The sequence below is a fragment of the Diabrotica undecimpunctata genome, unplaced genomic scaffold, assembly GCF_040954645.1.
Source record: "Diabrotica undecimpunctata isolate CICGRU unplaced genomic scaffold, icDiaUnde3 ctg00001308.1, whole genome shotgun sequence".
Taxonomy (NCBI): Eukaryota; Metazoa; Arthropoda; class Insecta; order Coleoptera; family Chrysomelidae; genus Diabrotica; species Diabrotica undecimpunctata.
This window is the reverse complement of record NW_027312140.1, coordinates 1-27,421: the sequence shown is the minus strand read 5'-3', so window position 1 is coordinate 27,421 and position 27,421 is coordinate 1. Positions and strand designations below refer to the sequence as shown.

Genomic DNA, 27,421 nt, shown 5'->3' with positions numbered 1-27,421 from the left:
AGACAGATTCACACCCAAGAAAGTTACTAGAAAAGTCACCAAATACATCTTCTTTTTTTGTTGATTATCTCGGCCTTGCGGTAATCCAGTAATCAGTATCGGACACCTTCACACGTTGATTCTAACATAACTTTGATTGTTTATGTTTGAATAATAATGTTTCGAATTAACTTCCAATATATATTATTTAGTATTTCTAATTACAATAAAAAAATGTTGGACTGTTATGAAGAAGTTGAAGAATTTTTAGAGTTTATTTATCACATTGTAGAAGAAAATCGTCTGGAACGTATACGAAAGCGATATATTCGTGATAAAATGATATCTAAAATCCAATGGAATTTTACAATAATATTACTGTTCCAGTCTGCTTATATTCTAATACAAGCTAAAGTAATGTGCTAATAAAATTAGCACATTACTTTAGTAAGTCTTGATTTTAACAATAACTATTCTGCAAAACTAACCTGTTGCCTGTTTTATTTTTGCTACCGTGGCTGTTATTTTTATTCCAGAATTATCAATTTTGATTTGTTTATACATGGTTATAATGTTGTTTATGAAACAATGTAACATTGTTTCTCATTTGAAGATAAATGACCCAAATCTACACGACGTTTTTTAAGTGGAGAGGAACAATTACCACTAGTACTTGGCATCGAATCCATATTTTTATCTTAATAAGACTAATATATCGCTAAATAGTTCTGAAAAGAACTGTTTTTTATATAAATACAAACGAAATATCCAAAAATGTAAGGAATAACGCAGACAACACAAAAAATTGTCGATATAAATTTTGAATTTTAAAATTTCACAAATGTCATTAGTGTCAAAATATCATAATTTAGTGGAGTAAACTTGCCTGCGGTTGGACCAATTACAAACAAGCATTACGGCGCGGAAAATTTGAATTACTCCTTCTGGTTAAAAAACAGACCATAGTACAGCATCACTCCCAGCCGGGCATTTCCTCCTTCCCCACAATCTGACACACAGTCTAACTCACTTTTCTACCTTCAACTTACAGGATCTTTCCCTCTTACCTTTGCTGTTGGTCCAGCAGTTTTCTCCTTTTCTTTTTTCTTGATCACTGATCGGATAAAGTTGTGTATACTAGTCCACCCTACTTTATTTTTTCAATCATTTTCTCAATCATTTCTCTCACTTTAACAAAATTCACACCTGTCTCTCCATTCTGTTCTTTTCTACTACCCATCTGGTGCATGTCCGCAGTAAAGGAATTCATCCGTGACAGTAAAGCCTTTCCAAACCTAGAGAGGTAGGCCCTAAAATACCCGTGTCCTGTGAGTATCTGCGTTAGGAACTAATCCAGTCGCCTGTGATAACAGTCCACCCAATCTCTTATGTTCGGGATCAGCATCTTTGTCCACTGTGCCACATCCTCCGTGTTTTCTATTCTTCTTGCCATCTTTTATTGACCTTTAATTTTCCTGTCTTCTCTCGGACATAGTGAGGTTTGGGTCTCTTCTCTCATCAACATATGCAGCAGAACACATCCAGTGATGGTCCACAAGACTGCCGTATATACAGTCCTGTAGGTGAATGCCACTTGCAACAGACTTGTTCTGTCTACTCGTGTCATGAGCCTCCTGTAGGCCATTATCCCTGACGCCTCATTCGAGACTGGTGCCGCGTAGAGGACGATCGACTGCCCAACACCGTGTAAGGCATTCTTCCTTTCGGATTTTGGTCCGCAAATGTTGGACAGCACCCTCTCCAACGCTGCCGCACTATTCGCAGCCTTCCGGGCCACCTCCCGCACGTTCTCCCACCTTTTTCCATTCTGATGCTACGTCACTTCCAGGTACTTTACGTGTTTTTTTGAGTGTTAGACATGCCCCCGCACATTATAATTCCACACTTTGTTTCTTTTCCCCTTTAGAATTATGGCTTCGGTTTTATCTGCCGCAACTTTCAGTCCATGCTTTGTCATCCATTTTTTTAAGATGCCGCCTATGTTCCGAACCCTGTATTTGAGATCTGGGATCTGGTAGTTTTGGGAAATAATCTGAGATATCTACCTACTGAAAGTAAATACTGATAGAAACTATTGCCCAAGCTTATATATTATAAGACGTACATTCAGATTAAGTGTTGTGTTTAAGATAAAAACATTGCATTTTTGCATTTTTTGTGATCAAAATAAATGTACCACCGTATCATGAATCATACTTTTCATTATCTGTCTGGTGTAGTGCAGGAGGGGAAATAAGAACCTCTCAGGGATGTTCCGCTTAATAATGGTAAGAATGTGATTAGTAGAAAAAATTTTTTAATACTTTACGGTAATAATTAATATTTTTAAAAACAATTGATAAACTATAATATATACATATATATAATAAACCAACTTACAAAAATCTCAGTCACTCGATAAAATTTCTTTTATTTCTTATATCCAGAATATATATTTTATTTCTCTAAACAAGTTTTCTTCTTGTTCTTCTTCTTCTTTTTATATAGACAAGACTTTGTCTGTTTTTCAATGTGCCTTCGGTAAGTTGTCGTTCCATCATTTTCGTGGTCTTCCTACTGATCGTCTTCTTATTGGGGAACCGTCTCTTGCCGTCTTTACTACTCTATTTGTTATCATTCGGCTTATATGATCGTTCCATTCTACTCTTTTATTTCTTACCCAGTCCTTGATGTTCTCCACCTTGCATCTACGTCGTATATCTGTACTTCTAGCTTTGTCCCACAGTGTCTTAATATCAATTGTTCTAAGTATTTTTATCTCTGCTGTTTCTAACATCCTTTTTGTTCTCTCTGTGTCAGATCTTGTTTCTGCCGCATATGTCATTATTGGTCTGATGACTGTTTTGTAAATTCTGCCTTTCGTTTCTTTCTTGATATTTTTATTTCTCCATATTGTTTCATTCTGGCAGCCTGCGGCTCTGTTTGCTCTATTCACTTGATCTTCCACTTCAGTTTCTAGCTTTCCATAGCTAGATAATGTGATGCTTAGATATTTAAACTCCTTCACTTGTTCTATTATCTGACCTTCCAGCTCCAATTTACATCTTAGTAAATTTGCTGTTGTATCATGCCCTATAACCATGCCCATTGAGTGCAATATTTGAAATAACCTATAACCAAGTTGAGTGCAGTATTTGAAAGAAATTTCTTTTGGTCACAGTCCATTCTTCTTATGGTGCCTATATTTGGATATTTGGCTATTTTGAATTTTATCTCATATTTTCGTACCTCGTATCCCATTAAACAATTAACAGTGCGGTATCCGAATACGCGACGTGTTTGGGTCGTATGATCTTGAAACCATAATAGGACAGTATGTTTCAATTGAATATATTACAATTAGTAAATTATCTTGAATAATGAGAACAATACAAGTTTTGCAAGATGAGATAATTTAAATAATTACAAAAAAATGGAGTACATGGTAGTGGATGAAGATGATCGGCAAGTCTTGGATGTAGAAATATACAAAATTAAGAATGTTTGTTTGTTGAAATGCTTTGGGGGACACTCTTACAGCAAACGGAAAAAGTAACCAAGATATCACAAATAAAATTGGGCAAGAAAAAAGGGCAATAGGCCAACTCGTTGCTTTGGAGTAATAATATTTTGAAGAAAACAAAAATAATGCTATACAAAGAAATTGTTGATCACCACTTATGGCGCAGAAACAAGGGAGCTAAACAACAAGGAAAAATCTGGAAATGGATTTTTGGCGAAGGAGTTGTCGCGTTTCCAAATTAGAACTCGTCAGAAATGAACTAATACGTGAAATTTTAGTAGATAAAAACCGTTCTATACGCCATAGAAAGCAAGATGTTAACTTATTATTTATGGCTACCTTCAAAGAATGGATAATAACAGACGGCCAAAAAAAATTTATGGAGGAAAACAGGCTGAAACACGAGGAAAGCTACCGAGAAGATAAAAACAAGAAATAGTATATGCGATGGACTTAAGAGGCTTACACGAAGAATATTGGATATACAGGAAACTGTGGACGTTGTGAAGCAGGAGACGAGGACAAGGGTATTAATGATTGAATTAATTTGTGAAGATGGATGATGAGAGTTGGCATGCAAGTAACGATTGGTATGGGTGGGTTTTCGATAAACAAAGTGGTGAAAACCTTGGAATTCGTTTTTCTTTGTGATAACGTCGAGAAACGGTAGAGATGAATCAGTTTCCACTTCCATCGTGGACTGGATACTAGGATGTATACCATTCAGATGGGTCTGAAAGGATACCAAAGCATCCCTGCCGTGGAGCCAAATGAGGAATGTATTGTCAACAGATCGTAGCCAATATGTGGGTTTAAGCATTAATGTTGATAGTGCTCGGGACTCGAAGTCTTCTATACAGCTATTGGTAATTACTGGAGATAGTGGGGAGCCCATTGGGGCACCATTTATCTGTCTGTTTAATGAGAGATAAGTGGTCTTGCTGGATACTGTATTTAGTTTTCAGAACATTTAAAGTTTCGTCTATAGGAATATTTGTAAAGAGTGAAACGATATCGAAACTTACTAGAATGTCTGACGGTGAGATAGAGTCTTGTGCAAGAAATTCGATAAAATGAAAAGAATTTTTGACGAAGGATGAAGGAAGCATTTTCGACGGGAGGTTGTAGAGTTTTGATGTGTTGTATCCTTTTTGTTCACTTTGAAAATGAAGATAACTCTAACATTTTTTAGCAATTCTCTTAAACTCCTGTGTTAGATATTCGCTGTTATACATATACATCTAGACATTTCTGTATATATGCCAGTTTAAAGCAATGCACTCTGAGATAGCGCGTAGGTACTATACATTCCAAAGTTGCTTGTAAAACGGTCAGTACTTTGTTTTGAATGCTGGATGTCCACCAGAAAGTTTTGTCTGTTTTGTTTTCTTTCATTATAAATAACATTGATTCTTATAGTCGGGCGTTTTATAGTCCAGAGTCCGAGTATATTTCATGTTAAAATATTATCATCATCTTTGGCTCCACAATCCTTTGTGGATCCTGACTTGCTCTAAGATTCGTCGCAACTCTATTCGGTTTCCGGCGACCTGTTGCCATTGCCATTTCTTAGGTTGAATAATTATACATCAAGGTTGTATAATCCTAAGTCACAGTTGCTCCTCTTCTTTCAAATGAGTGTTACCTTCATTTCCGAACTTCAGCATAAATTTCTTATGATCTCTAATTACTATATTTTACTTCTCATTTTTTTCTTATTATTAATTCCTTCGATATAATTATAGTATTTTAACAATTCAACATACTTTCTACATACAATATGGTTCACGTTTTGTTTAATTAAATATAAATATTTTGCGGAACATCCCTTTATTTTCCGCCGAAACGCGTAATAGTCTACTTGACGTATTCTATCTACAGGAGACAACGAATTGGACCAACTGCGTCGCCGTTTGAGGGAAACGGAAATGGCTATGGAACGCATCGTTGAACAGATGGCCAAAGTGCCATTAAAATTTCAGGTGCGCCTGCGCAGGCCCTCCTCATTCACACTACCGGCAGCTTTTCGCTTTGCTTTTAGCTTATTTATTGCATGCCGTATCCTGTTTCTATCTTTTCCACTACATTACACTTCTGTAGTTTAAGGATTTATTATATGTATATTTAGAAACGTAATAGGATATTCATGGTGTTTATATACCTTCAGAATTAAACAGTTTTTAGAACTAATTCTTTTGTAGCTTTAGTGTAGGAGTATCATGGAGTTTTAAATGTGTACAGTTGTTTTGATTATATTATTATTGTCCTTTAAATATTGTAGCGTTTGTAGCAAAATTTCCCAGACCCGTGGTTAAACTGGATATGAAGTCCTAAAAAAATGAATAGACACTTGAAGTGATAAAGGCTAATATTTTAAAAACAAATGTACTTGAGATGGAACAAAGTTTATAAATGATATCATATCATAGCAAGAGTAGAAACCACATAGACCAATTAACGCAAGGAAGATTAGGGAAATATATACCTAATAGAGTCGCAGGAATTGAGATGATAAAATTAACAGATTTCTTAATGCATCCATAGTCAAATAAGTATACCAGAAATTGGAAATCGTCATTAAGTGTTTAAAAGAACAATTCGAAGAATTCTCACCGCATTAAATGAATCTTATTGTGCAAAATGAATCTTCCAGAATAGCTTTCTTTAATTTTTATGTGTGTAGGAAAGTATATGCTTCAGGAGCATAGTTGGTATCTATTTTTCAATTCGTACAATATCAGTAAAGTCTGTTTTAGACTATAACATAAAATGATATAAGAAAATGGTATACTAAGTTTTGTCATAATGTAAAACAGAAAACAAAATGTGTTAACAAAAAATGTTACAGAAATTAGAACATGTCCTATTTTGATACCAATTATTAGTACACACGCATGCGCAGTTAGGTTCTTCTTCTTGGAATGCAATGGAAGCAGCAGATAATAGGCGAATTTTCTTATCCATCATAAATATATATGTCTTTGTTAAAGCAAAGGTAAAACTAACTAGGTATTTACGTTGGTAAAAAACTAGGTTAAATTTTTATAGAAATGAGGTTACGTTACAATAACAAAAAGAAGAATAAGAACATTGAGGTTAACAGTACATGTACAGCAACATAAAAATTAAAAAAAAAACGACTCTTTTAGCATGTAATGCGCAGAATCACATAACATATTTTGATACCAAAATGTGACAAATGTAATACACAAAACTTCTTGTATTAATATTGTAAACAATCATTTCATGTAAGTTTTTGTCATACCATTTTCTTGTATCATTTTATGTTATAGTCTAAAACAGACTTAAGCTATGGCGATTTCCGTTGGCGAGGATATTCCTATCATCAGACAATGTGCTGGTATCGACAAACTCAAACTTAGACTCAAACGGCGTTTTTTGCTACTTTGGCCGTAGCTGTAGCAAATACGAAGGTTTTGTGCTCCTAAGACGTAGAAGCCTTGAATTGTAATGCAGAGAAAAAAACTAAAGATATATTCCAAATATAAGAAAAACCGCTTCGGAGGAAAGTTTAAAGAGTTGCTTGGCTATATGATAATAAGTAGTGTATATCAGTTGCAGAATAGAAATGGACAGACTTTATCACATCCAGTTTTTAATAGAATGGGCATATTAAAAAATATATACTTTGTTGAATATACCTTTTTTCACATTATTTCAAGAAACAAAATATATGTGACGTTTTTATATAGCGTTTATATTAAGTATATATTGTATTATCAAACATATCGTTAGCCCGGTTTTACAAAAATATAACTTGAAGGTTAAAAATCTTTATATCATGTTAATAAAATTATCGTTTTAATATAATTTATCCATATTCAGTGAAAAGAACATCAATAAATAAGGTCAAATACGTACATATATAAATATAGTAATTGTCAAACTTGGTGAGGTAGTTAATCAGAAGTAAAAAGCTCTTTTGGCATTTACGGTCAAATACGTACATATATAAATATAGTAATTGTCAAACTTGGTGAGGTAGTTAATCAGAAGTAAAAAGCTCTTTTGGCATTTACTATACTTTTTTCGCGTTTAAACTCTAGCTTTATTCTGTTTTTTGCTATGATCATAGAACCACAGACCCATGACTGTGTTGTTTATGTTGCACAAGGTGAGAACTGGTCGAGAATTATCCTATACCATCAAATTTTAAAAATTCGAACATAAAGCAGCAAATTAGCAAAATAAAAGCCTTCTTCGTGAGTCTTTGGTACAGGTATCTAACAACTGGTTTCGATAAATTTGAAGACCCTTAGGTGCGATCCTTGTCCACTTTCTGTTGGGCTTCTTTTTGTAAAAGGTATTCATAGCATACGTGTTTTCTTCTTCCAGGAATTCCAGTTTTTCTCCTCTTGCGTTTCTTGTGCCGAATCCGAAATTTCCAATCTTGTTTTCGGCGTCTTCAATTATACTTCCAATGTTGGCGTTAAAATCTCCCATTATTATTATTTTAGATTCTTTGTTGTTGTCTATAGCTTTTTTAAGGTCTTCGTAAAAAGTATTTATTTCATCACCAGCTGCTTTTTCAGTTGGAGCATAAACCTGCGCAATCTTTATTCTGGTTTGTGAATTTAGTTTTAAGATCATGTATCTAACTATGAATTTGTGATTTTTTCTTCTTGTTGATTAAGAAACCTACTCCATCATATGTATAATCTTCTTTGCCTTTGTAGTAGATCCTGTCGCCTGAATATAAGTCCACATACCCTTCATCTCTTCTTTTAACTTCTAATAGCCCCATTATGTCCCAATTCATGGTCCCATATTCCCCTTCTAGTTCGTAGAGTTTTTCATCTTTTGTCATGAGACGTACGTTGAATATTGCTGTATGGAGTTTGTTCTTTTCTTCTTTAATGTCGACTTACCCCCTCCCAGAATCCTTGAGACAGACCGTTGCTTTGGGGCTGCACCTGGGGTACCTTCCGTGTCTCTGTTAAAATCGACTATTTGATTTTTAGAGGTTTTGGCCATATCCCACCACGCTGGCCAGACCGGTTGGTGGGGTAGAAGAGTGTGTAATGTAATGTAGTTCAGCCAACACCCCTCGGAAAGACGGGTCGGCACCACTCACTCTTAAAACCTTGGTCTACAAAACCTTGTACAGCTCGCAAAGCAAGCCCCATGAATCAACAAAAAAAATGTCAAAAGAAAAATAAACAAACGTGGGATCAGAGGTACTACCGAATATACAGGGTTTCGAAATAGAAAGAGCTAAAAAATAATAAAGCTCCAGGACACGACGGTATAATTGCCGAGGTCTTAAAAACAAGCAAGACAGTAACAATCCCTATACTAACAGAGCTATTTAATAGATGCCTTTATAATAGCAAAATCCCTAAAGATTGGAACGAGAGTCTAGTAGTACTCTTACACAAAAAAAGAGGACAAATGTGACCTAAAGCATTATAGACATATATCGTTGCTCAGTCCAGTATACAAACTGTTTATGAGAATTATTAACAATCGGTTGACTTACAAAATGGATAATTACCAACCGGTTGAACAGGCTGGCTTTCGCAAAGGATATAGTACATCAGACCATCTGCTGACAATGAGAACATTAGATAGAGAAGGCAAATGAGTACCAACAACCCGTATTTCTTGCCTTCATATACTAGGAAAAGGCATTTGATAGTATCGAGATGTAGCCTATAGAACAAGCTATTAATAATTGTAGAATAGATTCGAGATATAGGCAACTAATACATAATATATATGAAAACACAACTATGATAGTACAACTAGACAGAAATACAAATTCCATCCCCATTAAGAGAGGAGACATCTTCAAAATTAAAAATTAGTCAACATATGGCATCAACGTTAATGGCAACAAGTTAAACCACCTCAGATTCGCTGACGACACTGTGATTATAGCGATCACATTCGAGGAATTACAAATTATGATAAAGGAACTCACAGACAGGTCCCAATACGTCGACCTTAAAATGAATATGACAAAAACAAAAACAATGACCAACACAGACGATCCTAAACGTATAACTATAAATGGCAGTGAGATAGAACAAGTCCAGGATGATATTTATTATTTACCTAGGCCAAATACTGAAACTTGACATAGAAAACCAAAAACGGCCCATAATACAACATTGGCGACCTTACAAAGGTAGATGACCAAGAGGAAGACCATAGATGAGATGGGTGGACGACATCAAAAGAATAGCTGGAACAAATTGTAAGTATGTTGCTCAGGATAGAGATCGACGGAAGGAGGTGGGAGAGGTCTATGTCAAAAAATGGACGAGAGAAGGCTAAGAAGAAGAAGACCGGAAAAGTATATGGAAAACTGACACAATTTTACTGAAAAAGCATAGAAAATCGTTTAAAATAAGAGTTTGTAAAGTTCTTTTTATTAATTGTTGCTTAATTATGACAAAAATAGCTTCTAAAGTTGATTTTTTGAAAATGATTAATAACTTTTTAAAAATACACAAAAAATATAATCTATGCAACAAAGTACCCCAAATAAAAATAAGATCAATTTTGGTTGATTAGAACCGGAGATATTGCGACTTTTATAAATTTGAATTTATGAATTCAGTTTTTGAAATAGTAAAATCGAGAAATATATAAAATGGTTCTGTTGTAAGATACCTGAATCAAAGAGTGTCACGAAAAAGGCTTTATTTGCTACTTTCTCTGGTCTAGTAGTACTCTTGTCACTTTTTCTTGAATATGGATTGATTATAGTTAAAAGTATGTTTAATTCAAACAAAGTGAGTCATTAGAGTAAGTAGAGTGTATCAATTCTCTATTCGTAGTTGTAAACGCTATGTCAGCGCTATTGGACGAAGTAGATTTGGAGCTGTCATCTCGTCGTAAAGCTAGTGAGGTTATACAGGTAATTAGGTGTCGCCAGCGTTGATGATTTTGATATTTTAAGTTTGTTGATGAGATCGATGTAAGGAAAAAAAAAACAAATAAGCTGTATTAGTGACATTTCTGGTGTAGAGAGAAATCTTACCAGAAATACATTGAATATTGCTGTACTAAATTTCTTGTTTGGTGGTTGGTAGCACTGTATGTTCCAAGTATGTAAATATTGTAAACAATTGTGTTAAACATTCAGTTCATAAATACTTAAAAGCTTCAAAGTACTAATATTATTAAAGGGATAAATTTCCTCCAGGGTAAAAGCACCCTACACAGGGTCAACTTTAAAGTAGTAAGTAGTAAGTAGAACCTACAGCCAAGTTTTGGTGCAGGCTCAGAAATTATACAGTTACAGTGTATTTTATTACCATTAACTGCAGCACATTAACTATAAAACTATTCGCTTCAGTGTAATAAACGTAGCCTAAATAATTTCGTTCTGAAGCTACTTCTTATGGCATTTTAAAGTAATTACTATTTTAATGGGCCATAATAAGCCACAATGGAAGGTTAAAATAAGTTTATTGACGTTTCAATTTCCATTTCGGAAATCGTTCTCAAAGTAAAAACAATAAATTAAACAAATTTTGTTTTTTGTTACACGTTGAGAACGATTTCCGAAGTGGAAATTGAAACGTTGTTAAACTTATTTTAACCTTCAATTGTGGCTTATTCCCATTAAAATAGTAATTACTAAATAATTTCTTTTTTTATATAAATATAATCAAATCTAATAAAATATTTTTTTATGTATAATAGACGATCAAGTGCTTCTAACAATACCAAGAAATTTTGTATATTAAACTATGGTGAATCTATAATTTTACAAATCAGAAGGTTGCCTAGTCAGTATATGATGAAATAATATAGTCTTTAATAATATTTAATAATATATGTTGGAGTTATTTAATTTCGTTTAGAGCGTTTGATCAATCGCTCAAAAACAAAGGCTTCTTGAAACATGTAAATAAAACATAAACCAAATTATTTACGATGCTTCAAAATATGCATAAGGACATTGTGACGATACGAATCATTGATACATACAGTCCATCTAATTTACAAACCGTTGCACGTCATCGGCGTCATAGCCCGTGACGTCACATGATACCAACACGAAATATTTAGGCGGTAGGTGTGTTCTTTTTTAGAATCACTTTGCCTAGTACACTGGCATTACCGCCACTTAGACATATTTTATTATATACGCGTAGAACTAATATTTAAAGATTTCTATTAATGTTAACTTAAAGAAATAGACAACAATATGTTTCATTTAATTTGTATAAATGCATTATAAAGCGTTTTTATGAAGAACATTTGTTCGGAACTCACTGTAACTGTAATCGAATGAAGATGAAATTTTGGCATAAATTGGTAACACTTATTTGACAGTTGCGGTGTTGACACTTTTTGTACTTTATTATTTTAAATTTTAAAGTGAATACCTCTTGTTTTATATTTTTACCTATTTAATAAAATCTGTTCTTTTTAGAACAAAATTAGTGTGTTTTATTTCAAAAATGTCACGTAAGAATTTAAATAGTCGTTGTAAAGAGTATAATAATAATTATGTGACCTATTTGATTTAAAATGGATTCAGGATTTTTTTATACTTTGGCAACTATGTCAACTTCGATCTCTGACGTAGATAATGACGTGCAACGTTATGTACATTAGATGGACTGTATTTGATAAAAAAAAGTTGTTCGCGAACAAAGCGGAAGCACCTCGAAGTAGATGGTGGTCTGTTTTCTTTGTGAAACCTGTAATTAAGGAAAACCAACAGTCGAATACGGATTGGTAACCTCCACTGACATAGATCGACATAAATGACTTAAACCCTCAAAATATCTAATTGATAAATTTAATCATCTCTCCTTCTGCTCCGATTTGACACCCTGTACCTTTTCGTCAGCCATAAATTACATGGTTAACGTTTCTTGTCACTGAAGAATCGTGTGAATCTTTTTAAAATGCATGTTTTGCTCTTAACTCGTTAGGATTGAAGAAAACCGGTTCAAACATAACAAAAGTTACTACAATAGACTCCCTCTATAACGAGAACTGAAATGGCAGACTAATTACCTCGTTATAAGCCGATCTCGTTATATCAAACAACAATAATACTGTGTGTACATATGAATAATATGTAGTTTTCTAAAACATTAACTTCCTATAGTGAAGCCATTCGGAGCAATATGTATAAGATGCTAAATATTGTTTGAATGGCGTTTTTGAAAAAAGTTGTTTACTTTTTGTAAAAGTTTGTCAATGAAATACATTAAAACAGAAAGTTTTTTAATTTTACTGTCAATGATATACGTTAAAACAAAAAATCTGTATTAAGCGTATTTTCAAGGATACCTAACATAAACTATTGCTTCTGCAATTGGAAGAAATCTGTCATTTTTGACTGCTTTAAATTGTCCAATATTCAATCCATCATATTTTCTAAAGATGTGAAACAGTTTTATGCTTTTTTCATTTGCGTTTTGTCTTTGGATAAAGTTTCTTACAACGTTTAAAGCACCTTCCACACCTTGTCTATTAGGTCCGTCTTATTATTAGGTGCGAATGGACAACCCCTACACTGAAACTTGTGAATCATAAATTGTAAATTTCCGAAGAAGTTTATTGTGGGCGGCAGTTAAAAAGGATATTTTTTTTATAGCCACGACCGGGCCAAAAACGTAAAAAAACACGTTTTTCGATCTTATTTTCTCTCGTTATAACCAAATTTGCCTCGCTATAGAGCGTTATAGTTCAATAGAAATTTCCCGGGTCATCTAATGTACCTCGTTATAAGCGAAACCTCGTAATAACCTATAGAGGGAGTATATACTGTATTATTAATTTTATTTACTTTAATACATTCTATAATAAATCTGTCCAGTTTTCTTGAAATGTCAAGCTGTGAACTATTTATCAATGAAAACAAAATTTTCCTATATAAAAGTTTTATCAAAAATCACATGATTTCGCTTTAAGAGAAATTTCTTGTATTTCATGATTCATCCATTGTCTTGCATCCTCTTGGTTTTCCCTCTTTGGTCCCAGTATTTTTCTCATAATCTTCCTCTCAAAAACTTCTTCTCGTTAATGTAAATGTTTCTTCAGCATATACTAATATTGGTCTTATGGTCGTTTTGTAGATTTTCATTTTTGTGTTTCGGTTTATCTTCTTATCTCTAAACATTTTTTTATTTCTATAGAACGCTGTATTTCCCGCATGAATTCTTCTTTTCATATCTACACTTTCTTTTCTTCTGTTGACTAGTACTCACAAATATTTGAATGTTTCAACCTCTTAGAAACTGTGTGCATCTATTGTCAGTTCTGCCATTTGTGTCTTCTTTTTCTTGCTTACGTTCATGTATTTTATTTTATTTTCATTTATTTCCAGTCCTCTGAGTTTGGCTTCGTTTTCTATTTCTTGGAAGGTTTTCTTTAATGCCCTTTTGTCTGTTGCTACTATGGTTATACCGTCCGCATATCCTATTATTTGTACTGCATTCTTTTTTATAGTTCCTGCGTTTGACAGCTTTTTTATGTCTTGTCTAGTGATAGAATACATTGTACCGTTAAGAGTGCATCCCATTTTTTATAAAAATAATATATTATGTATATATATATATATATATATATATATATATATATATATATACATATATATTATGAAACTCAAATTTTAAAGAAATTGGAATATGCAGGCATCTGTTTCTTTAGATTAAGAATTTAGATTTGGAAGATTTAGAATTTGTTTTATTTAAAAACAAAAGAAACTTTATGTTGCTTCTCCTTATGCTGTTTCTCCACACCTCCTGATCTCGTTTACTCTCGTACCAAAACATATGCGGTCTTGCCTCAAATAATTATATTAAAAGAAAGACTTACAAATTGTGGATTTGAAGATCTCTTCTTACACTGTCACGGCTTTCTGCTGCCACATACAACTTTACAAATTTTCTTTCACAATTCACCACTTTATCTCGCAACGTCCACACCTTTTTTTATTATCACAGGAAACAACTTTTTCTCTTGCAGTTCTATCTTAGATTCCTTGTTTTTCCTTTGCCCAAAAAAACCAAACTAACTTCCCTTTCCTCTTACTTCTCCAATCCCTCTCTCGAACCAATCAAATCACTCAAAACAGAAATATCTTACCATCTCCTCTTTCTCTCGTCAAATTTTCCTTGACTAACCATACTGTCTTTTATTAGAATCAAATTCCTTTGCCAACAAAACCCTAACGATCGTTCATTGTTTTTTGAATTGAATAGATAGCTTTCATTTCTACACAATTTACATTACCTGGAAAAACCGAAACTCATTTTTATATTATACAAATCCTTACTTTCTAAATCTAAGTTAAATAACGAAATATACAAATAGTTCTTGGTAACCGAATATTAGGGAAAAAACGACGATTGTCCCGTTTGTTTGCACAAATTTTTATACACTTTTAAACTTTTCATTGTTTGACGACGCACTTTACCTACATTAATTACCTATTCTTAATCTAAAGAAACAGATGCCTGTATATTCCAATTTCTTTAAAATTTGAGATTCATAATAATATATATAAATTATGTCAATATTATATGTGCACAGTTGGTTATGGTTAGATGACATTTTACAAGCAATTCAATATTTGAATAATGCAGATCTAGCATTTTAAACATTTAAAAAACAATCTTTTAAAATAAAATAAGCAAAAGGGGTTTCAAAGCAAAATTTCAAAATTGTCATGTTAGGATACAGTCTAGAATTATGCCGAGGTATTTTAGATTTGGATTGTGCTTTAAAATAGTACCTTCGCAGTCTATGTTCAGTTTATAATTTGCTTCGCCTTTGTTAAGAGGCCAAGCTGTAGCAAAGGTAAACATATTCACAGGTTCAGGTAAAACAGGTTCACATATTAAGGTAAAATGTTAACTCGGGAAGGTAACCCTTTTGCCCTCGCCGGCAAAGTGTCAGTCTACTCGTGTTAGAACAAAGGGTTCTACGCGTAGATGTTTCATTTCCTCAGCATTAAAGGCAAGTTTTTTGTCGATTCATATAATTTGGCTTATTTCTTAGATCCTAGGTAAAAGCAATAATTGCGAGGTGATCATTTCATGTAAGTTTTCCATTGGATAACTAATCCCTACTACTGAATAAAAAGAGTCACTTGGGCCAAAATGGAAGTAATAGGCGTTTGAAGCGTAACACTAGGTCTATTGCCCCGCTTGTATGCGTATATCTTAAGCCCAATACAAAGAGATTAGCCTGTTTAATTTCGAAATTGCTCCAGCAGTGTTAAAAACTGTTAATATTATTATAGTTATTAAATATTATTACAGACAAAATTTTGCAAATTTTAACTAAATTAACTTAAAATCTTCAATTTAATATGATTTCCCGGATACGGCAATTTAAATAAATTTAAATTTAGTTGAAGATCAATTCCGTATACGGATATCAGTGTGACGTCTTACATGTTTCATGGTAACCTTCTGAGACAAAAAGTTTATATATTATAGAACAACTGAACTGCCTTGCTTAGGTGATGTATAAGCGTCTACAATCAGTTAAAATTTTAAACCAGTAATAATTACTATCGTAGTCATTCTCGACAATAATCATAGAGAGCTAATACAGTTTCAGAACATTATTCTTCTTACTTATTAAACTGTTTATTCGGGCTGTTGGGCCGTTGTCTTCTGTTGAGATTTGTTCTCGACGTTTCGCCAACACTAGGGGTTGGCATCTTCTGGAGATGTTGATGCTTCGCTTGTAAGCAGAAACTGACGACGCGTTGTACTACGGAGGCAATATTTATAATTCCCACTCGCCTCCCCTCCACTGGTTTCGGCTTGAGGGGGCGTGTCGTTGTTTATAGTAGCTTTTCTATCTCCGTGTTTGGCGGGAAGGGCGTTTGTGGATTTTAATACTGGTATCCATGTTTTGTTGATTTTTAGTCCTTCTTCTATCCTATTGAAATTGTTTGGGTGCTTGTATATTTCCACCGCTTCCCGATATAACCGTGGGTAGTACTGTGAAGTTTTGTCCAGCATCTGTGTTTCTTCAAATAGTATTCGATGTTCTCCGCTTCCCAAAGCGTGTTCGGCAACGGCAGATTTGTCGATATGTCCTAAACGACAATGGCTTTTATGTTCATTTATCCTGGTGTTGGTGTGTCTTTTTGTGGTTCCCACATATACCATTCCACATGTGCATGGTATTCGGTATACTCCGGCCGTTGCTAATGGGTCGCGTTTGTCTTTTACCGATCTTAAACAATCCTTGATCTTCTTTGTAGGTCTGAAGATGGTCTTTATGTTGGCTTTCTTGAGTATTCGCCCAATTCTGTCCGTTACCCCCGATATATAGGGCAAGAACGCTTTCCCTTTACATTCTGTTTCTTCGTCCCTTCTTCTAGATACGTTGTTCATCGCCTTGTGTATTTCTCTTCTGGTGTACCCATTAGAGGTGAGCGCTTTTTCAATATAAAGAAGTTCACTTTGGAGATGTTGTGGTTCACAAATTCTCTTCGCCCTCTCTGCCAAAGTTTTGATGATACCTTGTTTTTGGCTAGGATGATGATTTGAGTTCCTGTTTAGGTATCTGTCTGTGTGTGTAGGTTTTCGATACACTTTATGTCCTAAGTGACCTTCCTTTCGATTTACTAATACATCCAGGAACGCTAGTTGTTGAGCTTTTTCTGTTTCCATCGTAAATTGAATATTTGGATGTAGTGTATTTATATAAGCCAGGAAATCGTTTAGTTTTTCTGCTCCGTGACCCCAAATCACAAAGGTGTCATCAACGTATCTGAACCATACCCTAGGCTTGTATGCTGAGTCCATTATCTTCTTCTCTAAATGCTCCATGAAAAGGTTGGCTACGACCGGGCTTAGTGGGACTCTGAGATAGCGCGTCTACTCCATCCATCTGTTCATAAATTTGGTCTTCCCATGAAAAGTATGTGGTAGTTAGGCAAATACGGTATAATTCCACCATATCCTTGGAAACTAGTCCCTCAATTAAATTCAGAACGTCTTCTAGGGGGACTCTTGTAAATAGGGAAACCACATCAAAACTAACAAGAATGTCAGATTCCTGCAAAGTTATTCCTTTGATCTTCTCAATAAAATGGGCGGAGTCTTTTACAAAGGCATCGTTTTTTCCTTTATATATCGGGGGGTAACGGACAGAATTGGGCGAATACTCAAGAAAGCCAACATAAAGACCATCTTCAGACCTACAAAGAAGATCAAGGATTGTTTAAGATCGGTAAAAGACAAACGCGACCCATTAGCAACGGCCGGAGTATACCGAATACCATGCACATGTGGAATGGTATATGTGGGAACCAACTCTGAGATAGCGCGTACCAGGATAAATGAACATAAAAGCCATTGTCGTTTAGGACATATCGACAAATCTGCCGTTGCCGAACACGCTTTGGGAAGCGGAGAACATCGAATACTATTTGAAGAAACACAGATGCTGGACAAAACTTCACAGTACTACCCACGGTTATATCGGGAAGCGGTGGAAATATACAAGCACCCAAACAATTTCAATAGGATAGAAGAAGGACTAAAAATCAACAAAACATGGATACCAGTATTAAAATCCACAAACGCCCTTCCCGCCAAACACGGAGATAGAAAAGCTACTATAAACAACGACACGCCCCCTCAAGCCGAAACCAGTGGAGGGGAGGCGAGTGGGAATTATAAATATTGCCTCCGTAGTACAACGCGTCGTCAGTTTCTGCTTACAAGCGAAGCATCAACATCTCCAGAAGATGCCAACCCCTAGTGTTGGCGAAACGTCGAGAACAAATCTCAACAGAAGACAACGGCCCAACAGCCCGAATAAACAGTTTAATAAGTTAGACGATGGCCGTGAAAGCCTAACGCAATTTATCATTATTCTTCTTATTTTTCTTAGGGTGCCTGTCCGTTCCGAGCATTGGAAATCATTCTGGCGATGATGACTTTGTTGGTTCCTATACGGAATAGCTGCGTTGAGGTCTTTCCATACTATGCTCTCAGGTTAGCAAGCCAGGATATTCTTCTTCGTTCTGGGGTTTCGTTGAATTTAACTTGCAAAATGCATTGGAGTAGCTCACATCTGTCTTGATTTCTCATTACATGTCTCAAGTACTGCAGCTTACGGCCCTTTACGATGTTGACCAAATCCGCGGTTGTGTTCATCCTCGGTATTACTTCTTCATTGGTGACTTTGTCCATGGTATCTTGCAAATTTGACTAAACATACTAAAATATGAAGTTCATAATAATTTTTCGCCTATATCATATATAATTTATATACTAATAAAGACTAAATAATATTCTTTAGTCTTTTCGAGTTTTTCAAGTTTAATTTTGTCGCTTCTTGTCTCTTAGGTGTCACCGATTCTTGATGTTTAAGTTACCTTCGTGGGAAAATATACTTCAGAGTCATACTTCAATGCTGACCGAATCATCGTAGCCTAATAAATATTGCTTTTAATTTTCTTTGTTAGATGTATGCTCCATGCTTCATCCTATGATTCTACAGTCCAATTTGATCCCTGGCCTCACTCAACAAACCTCTCCATTTGTAACGATCTGTAGCCATTCCGTTTCACGATCGATTCCCTATTAGATTTCTGACGAACTCATCTATATCATCCTTCCATCGCTTTTTCGGTCTTCTAATAGATCTTTTCCATTGCAATCAACAGTTTTTTTAGAAGCCTCTTTTCTTCTATCCTAAATACATGTCCTGCCCATAGTATTTGTCTCAGTACTTTTCTTTCAAATATGTCCATGCAGTTTATAGATGTTTCAATCAATATCCAAGTTTCACACCCATAGCTTACTATCGGTGGTATTATGGTCTTGTAGGTTTGGATCTTAGTCCTTAGGTGTTCGTCTCGTGATTTAAATATCTCCTCCTCCTAAGTGCCTTCTCTGTTGAGGTTGGCGATCAATATGGCAAATTTCTCTCTATTCTGGGCTTGATGAATTAATTTATTTCCTTTTGTGTGGGTCCAATCTCTGATGTTTCGTAGCCGAGATTTTTTCTTTCGTTCTATGCCCCTTTTACCTTCAATCTTGCCTTCTAATATTACCTGGAGCTGCTCAAATTCCCTATGGCGCATTATGTGTCCTAGATATTTATATTTAAATATCTAATTGACAGAAAAGTATGCCGTATTGGCTAGGATGATTCTTCTGCTAAGCTCTGCATCGTCAATGTTGTCTCCTCAACAGGTTCGTTTTCTAAGTTGTCACCTGTCAGGTAGGGTCATGTTGCTCTCTTTGATCGGATTTTAATATTTCTCGGATTTGGTTTTCTATTTGTTCTGTATATATATGTGTATGTTACCTTCCTTGATTTTTAACAATGTGTATCATACCATTTTCGCTCGCACGATGTCTCTGTGTGGATCCTGGAGTCATGTATTGTGTGTGTAGTATGTTCATTCGTGGCGTCTGAGCTTTTAATCAAATTACTCATTATTCAATTACTCAATTACTCATTGGGAATAAACTATAATTTTAAAAGTTAATCTTTATTTGATGTTATATCATATAAAAAGACATCAAAGAGTTTATTTTATAAGATTTTTCCAATAATATGCCCCAATAAGATATTTGATCCCCTAAAAACATTTCGTCGTGTTTATCTTTGTACCAATCCTCTTTCACTGATAGCTTGACTACCAGGTTGGTTTTTTTCTTTCCTGTTTTCCAAGAATTCGATAATCAATGCCTCTTAGTATTGACTGATTTTTATCTTATGTTGAATGTCTCCTAATTATCTTAATCTCATTGTCTCTATAATTTTGCCATAGATAGATGCCACACCTAGACTACATCATTACTGGTCTCGAGGTTGTGCTATATTTCGATTCTGGTTATTATCTCTTCATCAGAGTCACAATTTACATTTATCCAGCTGCCAAGGTATTTGAAATGGTTTACCCTTTCGATCTCCTCTCCATTAAGAGAAATCAGACGTTGATCTATATTGATCTTTCGAACTGCCATCCACTTTGTCTTTGAAATGTTGATTTTTAGGCCTCTCCGATAACTTGCTTCACTGACTAGATTTAATAATGTTTGGAGATCTTGTAAATTTTCTATACACAGAGATACACACTACAATACGGTATTTTTCCGTTATAATTGTGTAGACATAATCTTAGCAAAGCAGTATAGTTAGTTAATTATTTTTAGTTGATCAATTTTTTTTTTCAATTGAACACACGAGTTTGCATTTAAAAGAATCAAAATGTATAGCTTGCAGTAAAGAAATTATTTTATCTAAAGTTTTCGCACGTATTTGACAGATGACAACTGAAGTATATGATAAATAAAAACAAGCATCTATTCACACTCCATCACAATTCGTCTTCGATGCGCATTCATTTAATGTCAAATATTGTGTTAGGTTATGCCATGCCTGCCAGAATTTGTTTTTGTTATGGGTTTGTTCCTAGATTAGGTTCTGATACATGATTTTTAATAAAGGAGAGGATAGTGGGGGAATAGTCATTATTACTTACTACTTCAGTAATGACCAATTTGAAAATCTAAAATTTTAACAAAATCGGTAGAATATAAGAGTAGTCAGTCTCATTTTAAATTTTAAATATTGGCGACGTACAGAGGGCACCATAAGCTGAGTTCCTGTTAGAACGATTGCGATTTTATTTTCATGATTTCCCAAGTTGACAGTAAAAAATCGAACACAAAAACAAAACCATACGAAACATTCATCAAAAAACCACATAACGTAAAAAATGTAATATCAAAAATTGCAGAAATCGCAAATAAGTTTAAAATGTTACTTTTCTAGTAAAATCGAGGCGCTATTTTTAATCGCAAATTTTCTGCCATTATCAAAATATTAACAAAAAATCAAATCTGTTATATACTAAGAAAATATTTGACATTACATGAATGCGCGAACATCGAAGACGAATGGACAGCCGGAGTGTGACGTCACAACTGTCATATTGGTATTATTACTTTCCAAACAAAAGTTGAAATGCCCAATCTCAAGACTTTTTAATTTCTATAAAGTTAACATTTTGCTTCCTCTGCTGCTTTTTGTTTTAAGTATAGTGTTTTTTACGATAACACCATCATAATTCAGTGTTCTATTTTTATGAAATATAGTTTAAAAGTTTAAATTAAAGACATTCTAACCTTACTTTAATGATACATGCATTTTATTGGTATTTTTATAAAACAACATGCTTTATTATTTACATAACCTTGTAAAATTGTTGTAGTAACTATTAGAATACTTAAATATTGCAAAAAGCGGAAAGATTCTGTAAAAAAATGGAAAAAAAAACGAAAAATACAAATTATCCACACTAACCAAGGTTTGTTTGGAAAGTGAAACTGACATATGTCAATAAAATCTACGTCATCACTCCGGCGGTCCATTGTGATGGGGTGTGAATAGACGCTTGTTAAATAAAACGCTAATAATGGCTCAGATAAAATAAAGTCAAGTGTTCAAGTCAATTTTATCGAAAGTTTTATCAAATGTTTTAAAACTTATTGCTGTCCACGGTATACTTCTACAGTAATTTAACAAAGAGCAATGGATTATTGAATATTAAAACCACAAAGAAAAGTGAACAAATCAAATTATTTTTGTAAAGAATATTAAATAAGTCGTTAAAAAATGATGTTTTTTGCTAGGAAACAAATAGAATAACTAATAATTTTTTTATAGTAAATCTTCCGATTTAGGCGGACCAAAAATCTAGTTTGAAAAATTCAGATTAAAAAAAAAAGAACCTTCTGCGACCAATAGAAACTAAGTCAGTATTTTTTTTAAATCATATTTCTTTTGTTTATAAATGTTAAGAGTTGGAATTTTCGCAGATTGACAATGAATACCTATATGTTATGATGCACTTGAGTATGCAATTATGTATTTTGAAATAAGAAGTAAGTAGCCCTAAGTGAAGGGTCCCAGACACAGTCAGGAGTGAGTATTACGGGGAGAGTCTCTCCAGATTTTGACATGGGAGCGCGCTGAAAAATTTGCAATATCTCCGGTACTAAAACCCGTAGAACCTTCATTTTTTTAACCAGGGTAACTTGAGGAAATATTAAGAACTGGATCATTTTCATTTCCCTAAAAAATCGGAAAATGCCGAAAATTCACAATTTATTTTTAAAAATATAAGATTAAGATTGTAATTTAAGATTAAAAAGTTACAAGTTAAGATAGATACAAGATGAAGAGAATGGTAGCTCATATTTGTACTTGCGGATGATATACAGGGGGCGTATAAAAAATATATAGAATTTGTCATCGTATGTATTATTGAATATATATTATAAATATAAATACTAAATTAGCAGATATAAGAAATGAATTTTTATAACCTAGGTTATAAACCACATTTACCTACGAAATATTTTAGATTTATAAATCTAACAAATTAAATAAACTGTTTACTTAACACTTTTAATAGTATAATATACCGTACCACAAAAAATGTTTCTATATGATTGTGGTGGTAACTAACAATTGGAAATCCACTTTGATTTTATCTGCAAAAGAATTGATAATTATAAGAGCTGTACATTTTGATCGCTTCTTCGGCACTCCTTTCAGGTATTATAGTATAATTTTTGAGGTACATTTTAGATTCCATTATTTAATTTTAAAACTTTTTTTAACTTCAGTGAAAAATAAAATACCTAAAAGGAAATCTAGTGTTATTTGTTTGTTTATCCCTTAGAATGCTATGCTTAGAATAGAAGCCGAGTGAGTGTTGTTTGAAGTTAGTTTATGGAATGAAATCTTGTTTATTGTGGATTTTAAATATTCTATTATTAGTGAATACATAAAGTTTAGTACTATACATATATATGTATACGAGTATATGCATGATAAACTCACTAAAATTAATCATACAATTATTTATATAGGTATGAAAATTTGACTTCCCTATAACACACATTATTTATGAATATACAATTATAAATTAAAACATAAAATTTTGTATCTGACTAAACTTTTATTTACTTTCTAATCTCCATAGCAACATAAACAAACGTCAAATTGAAACAGTATTATTTTGTTGTGCATTTCTTGATTTAAACGAGATTGATAGTATTTAAATTTTGTAAAGACTGTCTTGTTATTTTAAAGACAAAAGAAAATAAAGCAAAATACCGGGAGGTAAATCAGAAAACAGGCCATAGAAAATTCTAAACTGTTGAATTCTTGCTTCCCTAATTATTTTACATAAAAAGTCATGAGATAGTATTTGGAGAGGACTGAAATCTGTATTAAAAACAAATGTTAAAATTATTCTACAAATTAAACACATTCCAAAATTTTGCACAAATTGGCAGGGTATTATTAGTTTCGTTCGCGGTACGAGTATTGGACGCGTTCATAATCAGTTCAGGATTGATTTACACCGCGAACAACTTTCAATTCAGTCTTTAAAAGTCTTTAGTGTCTGGTTTGTATTATTTTACAGCCCAGTCTGATTTGTAGAAGAGCTTTTTTGTAGATTTAAAAGTTAGACTTAGGCCACACATAATGCATAATATGTATAAAAGGTTGTGTTCGCTCACAATGAAAATTAAATCTTAACAATATTTTGAAGAATGTCATTCTGTTCAATTAGTAAACGTCGATTATCTTTCATTTTCTTCCACTTAAATCCTAAATCTTTTACAATTCTATAGAGGGAACTCACACTTCCAGTCCACTCGACCAGCTCTTCAAGCTTTTTCTACAAAAGCTTCAATGATACATGACAACCTTCAGTCTAATAAAAATGGTAAATTATATTTCTAATGAACTGTTTGCGGTAGTATCTCACGTCTGTGACAGTTGCTTTCCGTTTCTTCTTCTCTTCTTCTTCTTAGCCATCGGTCTCTATCCTGAGCAACATATTTCCAATTTGTTCCGGCTATTCTTTTAATGTCATCAGCCCATCTCATCTGTGGTCTTCCTCTTGGTCGTTTACTTTCGTAAGGTCTCCAATGTTGTATTGTAGTATTCCAACGTTGGTCTTTTTCTCTAGCAGTGTGGCCCGCGAAGCTCCATTTAAGTTTGGCAATTTTTGTTGCTATGTCCTCGACTTTTGTTTTGGATCTTACCCAGTCGTTCCTGTTTTTATCTGACAGTCGTATACCTAACATTGCTCTTTCCATTGTTCTTTCTGTTGTGGCTAGTTTATTCATGTTTGCCTTGGTTAGGGTCCAGGTTTGACATCCATATGTCATGATAGGAAGGATGCATTGGTTGAACACTTTGCTCCTCAAGTATTGGGGTATTTTGCGGTTCTTAAGTATCCAACTAAGTTTTCCAAATCCTGCCCATGCTAGTCTTGCTCTTCTAGTAATTTCCGCACTTTGGTTCTCTTTGTCAAGTCTCAGGATTTGGGCTAGGTAGATATATTCCTGGATTTGTTCTATCTCACTGCCATTTATAGTTATACGTCTGGGGTCATCTGTGTTTGTCATTATTTTTGTTTTTTTTATATTTATTTTTAGGCCGACGTATTGGGAGCTGGCTGCTAGTTCCCCCATCATAATTTGCAGTTCCTCGAATGTGCTCGCTATAATCACTATGTCGTCAGCGAATCTGAGGTGGTTTAACTTGTTGCCATTAACGTTAATGCCAAAGGTTGACCAATTTGTAGTTTTGAAGACGTCTTCTAGGGCTAGGTTGAAAAGCTTTGGCGATATTACGTCTCCTTGTCTCACTCCTCTCTTAATGGGGATGGGATTTGTATTTTCGTCCAGCTGTACTATCATAGTTGCATTTTCATATATATTATGTATTAGTTGCCTATATCTCGAATCTATTCTACAATTATTAATAGTTTGTTCTATGGCCCACATCTCGATACTATCCAACGCCTTTTCATAGTCGACGAAGGCAAGAAATACGGGTAGTTGGTATTCATTTGCCTTCTCTATCAATGTTCTCATTGTCAGCAGATGGTCTGATGTACTATATCCTTTGCGGAAGCCAGCCTGTTCAACCGGTTGGTAATTGTCCATTTTGTAGGTTAACCGGTTGTTAATAATTCTCATAAATAGTTTGTATACTTGACTGAAGAACGATATAGGTCTATAATTCTGTACATCACATTATGGAGACATCTATTAAATAGCTCTGTTAGTACAGGAATTGTTAATATTTTTCTTTTGACGTTCTCCTTTGTTGTTTCATTAGGCTGGACTTGCGAGCTGTACAAGGATGTGTAGAAGTCTTTGACAATATTTGTTATTTTATATTTGTCCTTCTCTTCCTTATTGTTGGCGTCTTTAATTTTGACGATTTTCGTTTAGCAGGTGCTTTATGTGATAGAAATTATTATGAATTATTTGAATATGCATTTGTTAACATATTCGCTTGTTGAATAATCCTTTCTACTGTGCGTACATATATACCAGCAGCTGTCTCACAAGTTGCTTGATATTGGTTCGATTATTTTCAGGAAAAAGTATAGTATGAATTTCAAACTAGTGTCAAATCCAGTGGTTAGAAATTCTCGAAAATAATTCTTATCAGTTCTTTGTATCTCCCTAAATGTCTATGTAATTACGGTTTTATAGATAAAATAGTGTTTGTAAAAGCAAATTTCTTTTATTGTTTAAGTGGGTAATACAATATTTTGCAGTTTCCAATTTTTTTTTTCTTAAATTGTTTAATATTGCAATGCCACTGGATAGCTGTTTCTATTGTCTAAGCTATAAAACATTTAGTGAAACTGCTCGCCAATGAACTTGGTAAAAGTGTTTATTTTGTTAGTTATCACATTGTAGGTCAATTTTAGAATTTTGTTTAGAAGATTTATCATAACTATCTATTTTAACGTTTTCTATTAGTATCATTACCAAGTATACTTCTTTCAGTATTGCATATAGATCTTCCACAAATGTAGCCATCCTCTTCTCTTCTTATCTCTTGTGTTCTGATGGGATCAACTGTTTTCAGATCATTTGTCCAGCAGATAGTGTTTCTCCATTGCTTTTATCAGTTCTCTCACAATTCTAATATCTGAGTTTCTTGCTAATACAGTTTTAAACAGTTATTTAAGAGTAGTTAACTGCAGTTTTAAAAATTTTCAAATTTATTGGACAACATTGGATTGCAAAATTATTGAGCAAAATCAAAAAAAGTCATCGCACCTTATCTTTATACTGTTGTATTGGAGATAACTTTAAATTTTTTATACCAAATGTTAAAAAACTTAAAGAGATGTTACCTTTTTTCAAGTTCCAAATAAACACCGTATACCACACAATATATATCACTACGTGTTTATTTTACTTGTATTTTTTTTATTGTAATAAATAATTTAACAACTATTGTAGTTTAGCGTGTCTTGTTTTTCTAATATAACTAAGCATTTGAGTTTTCTTACCACGTTGATTAAATTCAAGTTGTTTTGATCATTTTTAAAACTTATATTATATTCTTAACAGGAAGAAGTTGTGGCTAACGGATCTCTTCTTAACCAGGAAGACGATCAGTCTTCAGTCCAAGTTCTCGGTATGGAAACTACTGCTAGTCGGGAAAACGGTCAAAAGTGGACCCGCTCCGGTTCACCATCGGTGTCAGCAGCTCACCCACACTTCTCCGATACACCACCTCAGGTACATATGATAAACTTCATCTTAATCACAATAAAAATTTCGTTATTTATTTAGGCACACAAGTGGTCTGGTAGAAAGGCTTACTAGTAGAAATATAAATATAAATTAACATACACAGATTATACATTTCACTTCGTTCTACAGTCCTTGCATTGTTTTCTTCTTCAGTCCCTTCTATTTGCTTCTATCAATCCACCTTTTCTCTCCAGTCTCGTACACCGATCTTGAACGTTATCTTTCCGTCCTTGTAATAGTTTGCCTTTCCTTGTCTTCTGTATGTTTATTTCCGGATAACCTAATTGTCGTAATTATTTCCTGTCTTAGTTTTTTCGATATACTCTGAGATAGCGCG

The 27,421-nt window shown here is 33.8% G+C and overlaps 1 protein-coding gene across 1 annotated transcript in view; it reads left to right on the top strand.

The window, feature by feature from the left end:
- The window catches only part of LOC140431532 (uncharacterized), a gene marked incomplete at its 3' end in the record, with an annotated part of 36,985 nt that extends 9,916 nt beyond the window's left edge, over positions 1–27,069 (top strand). Inside the window, exons 4-5 of the mRNA XM_072519436.1 lie at positions 10,309–10,388; positions 26,899–27,069. Coding sequence (XP_072375537.1) covers positions 10,309–10,388; positions 26,899–27,069 — 251 coding nt within the window. The remainder of the gene's footprint in view (positions 1–10,308; positions 10,389–26,898) is intronic.
- Between the last annotated feature and the right edge of the window lie 352 nt (positions 27,070–27,421).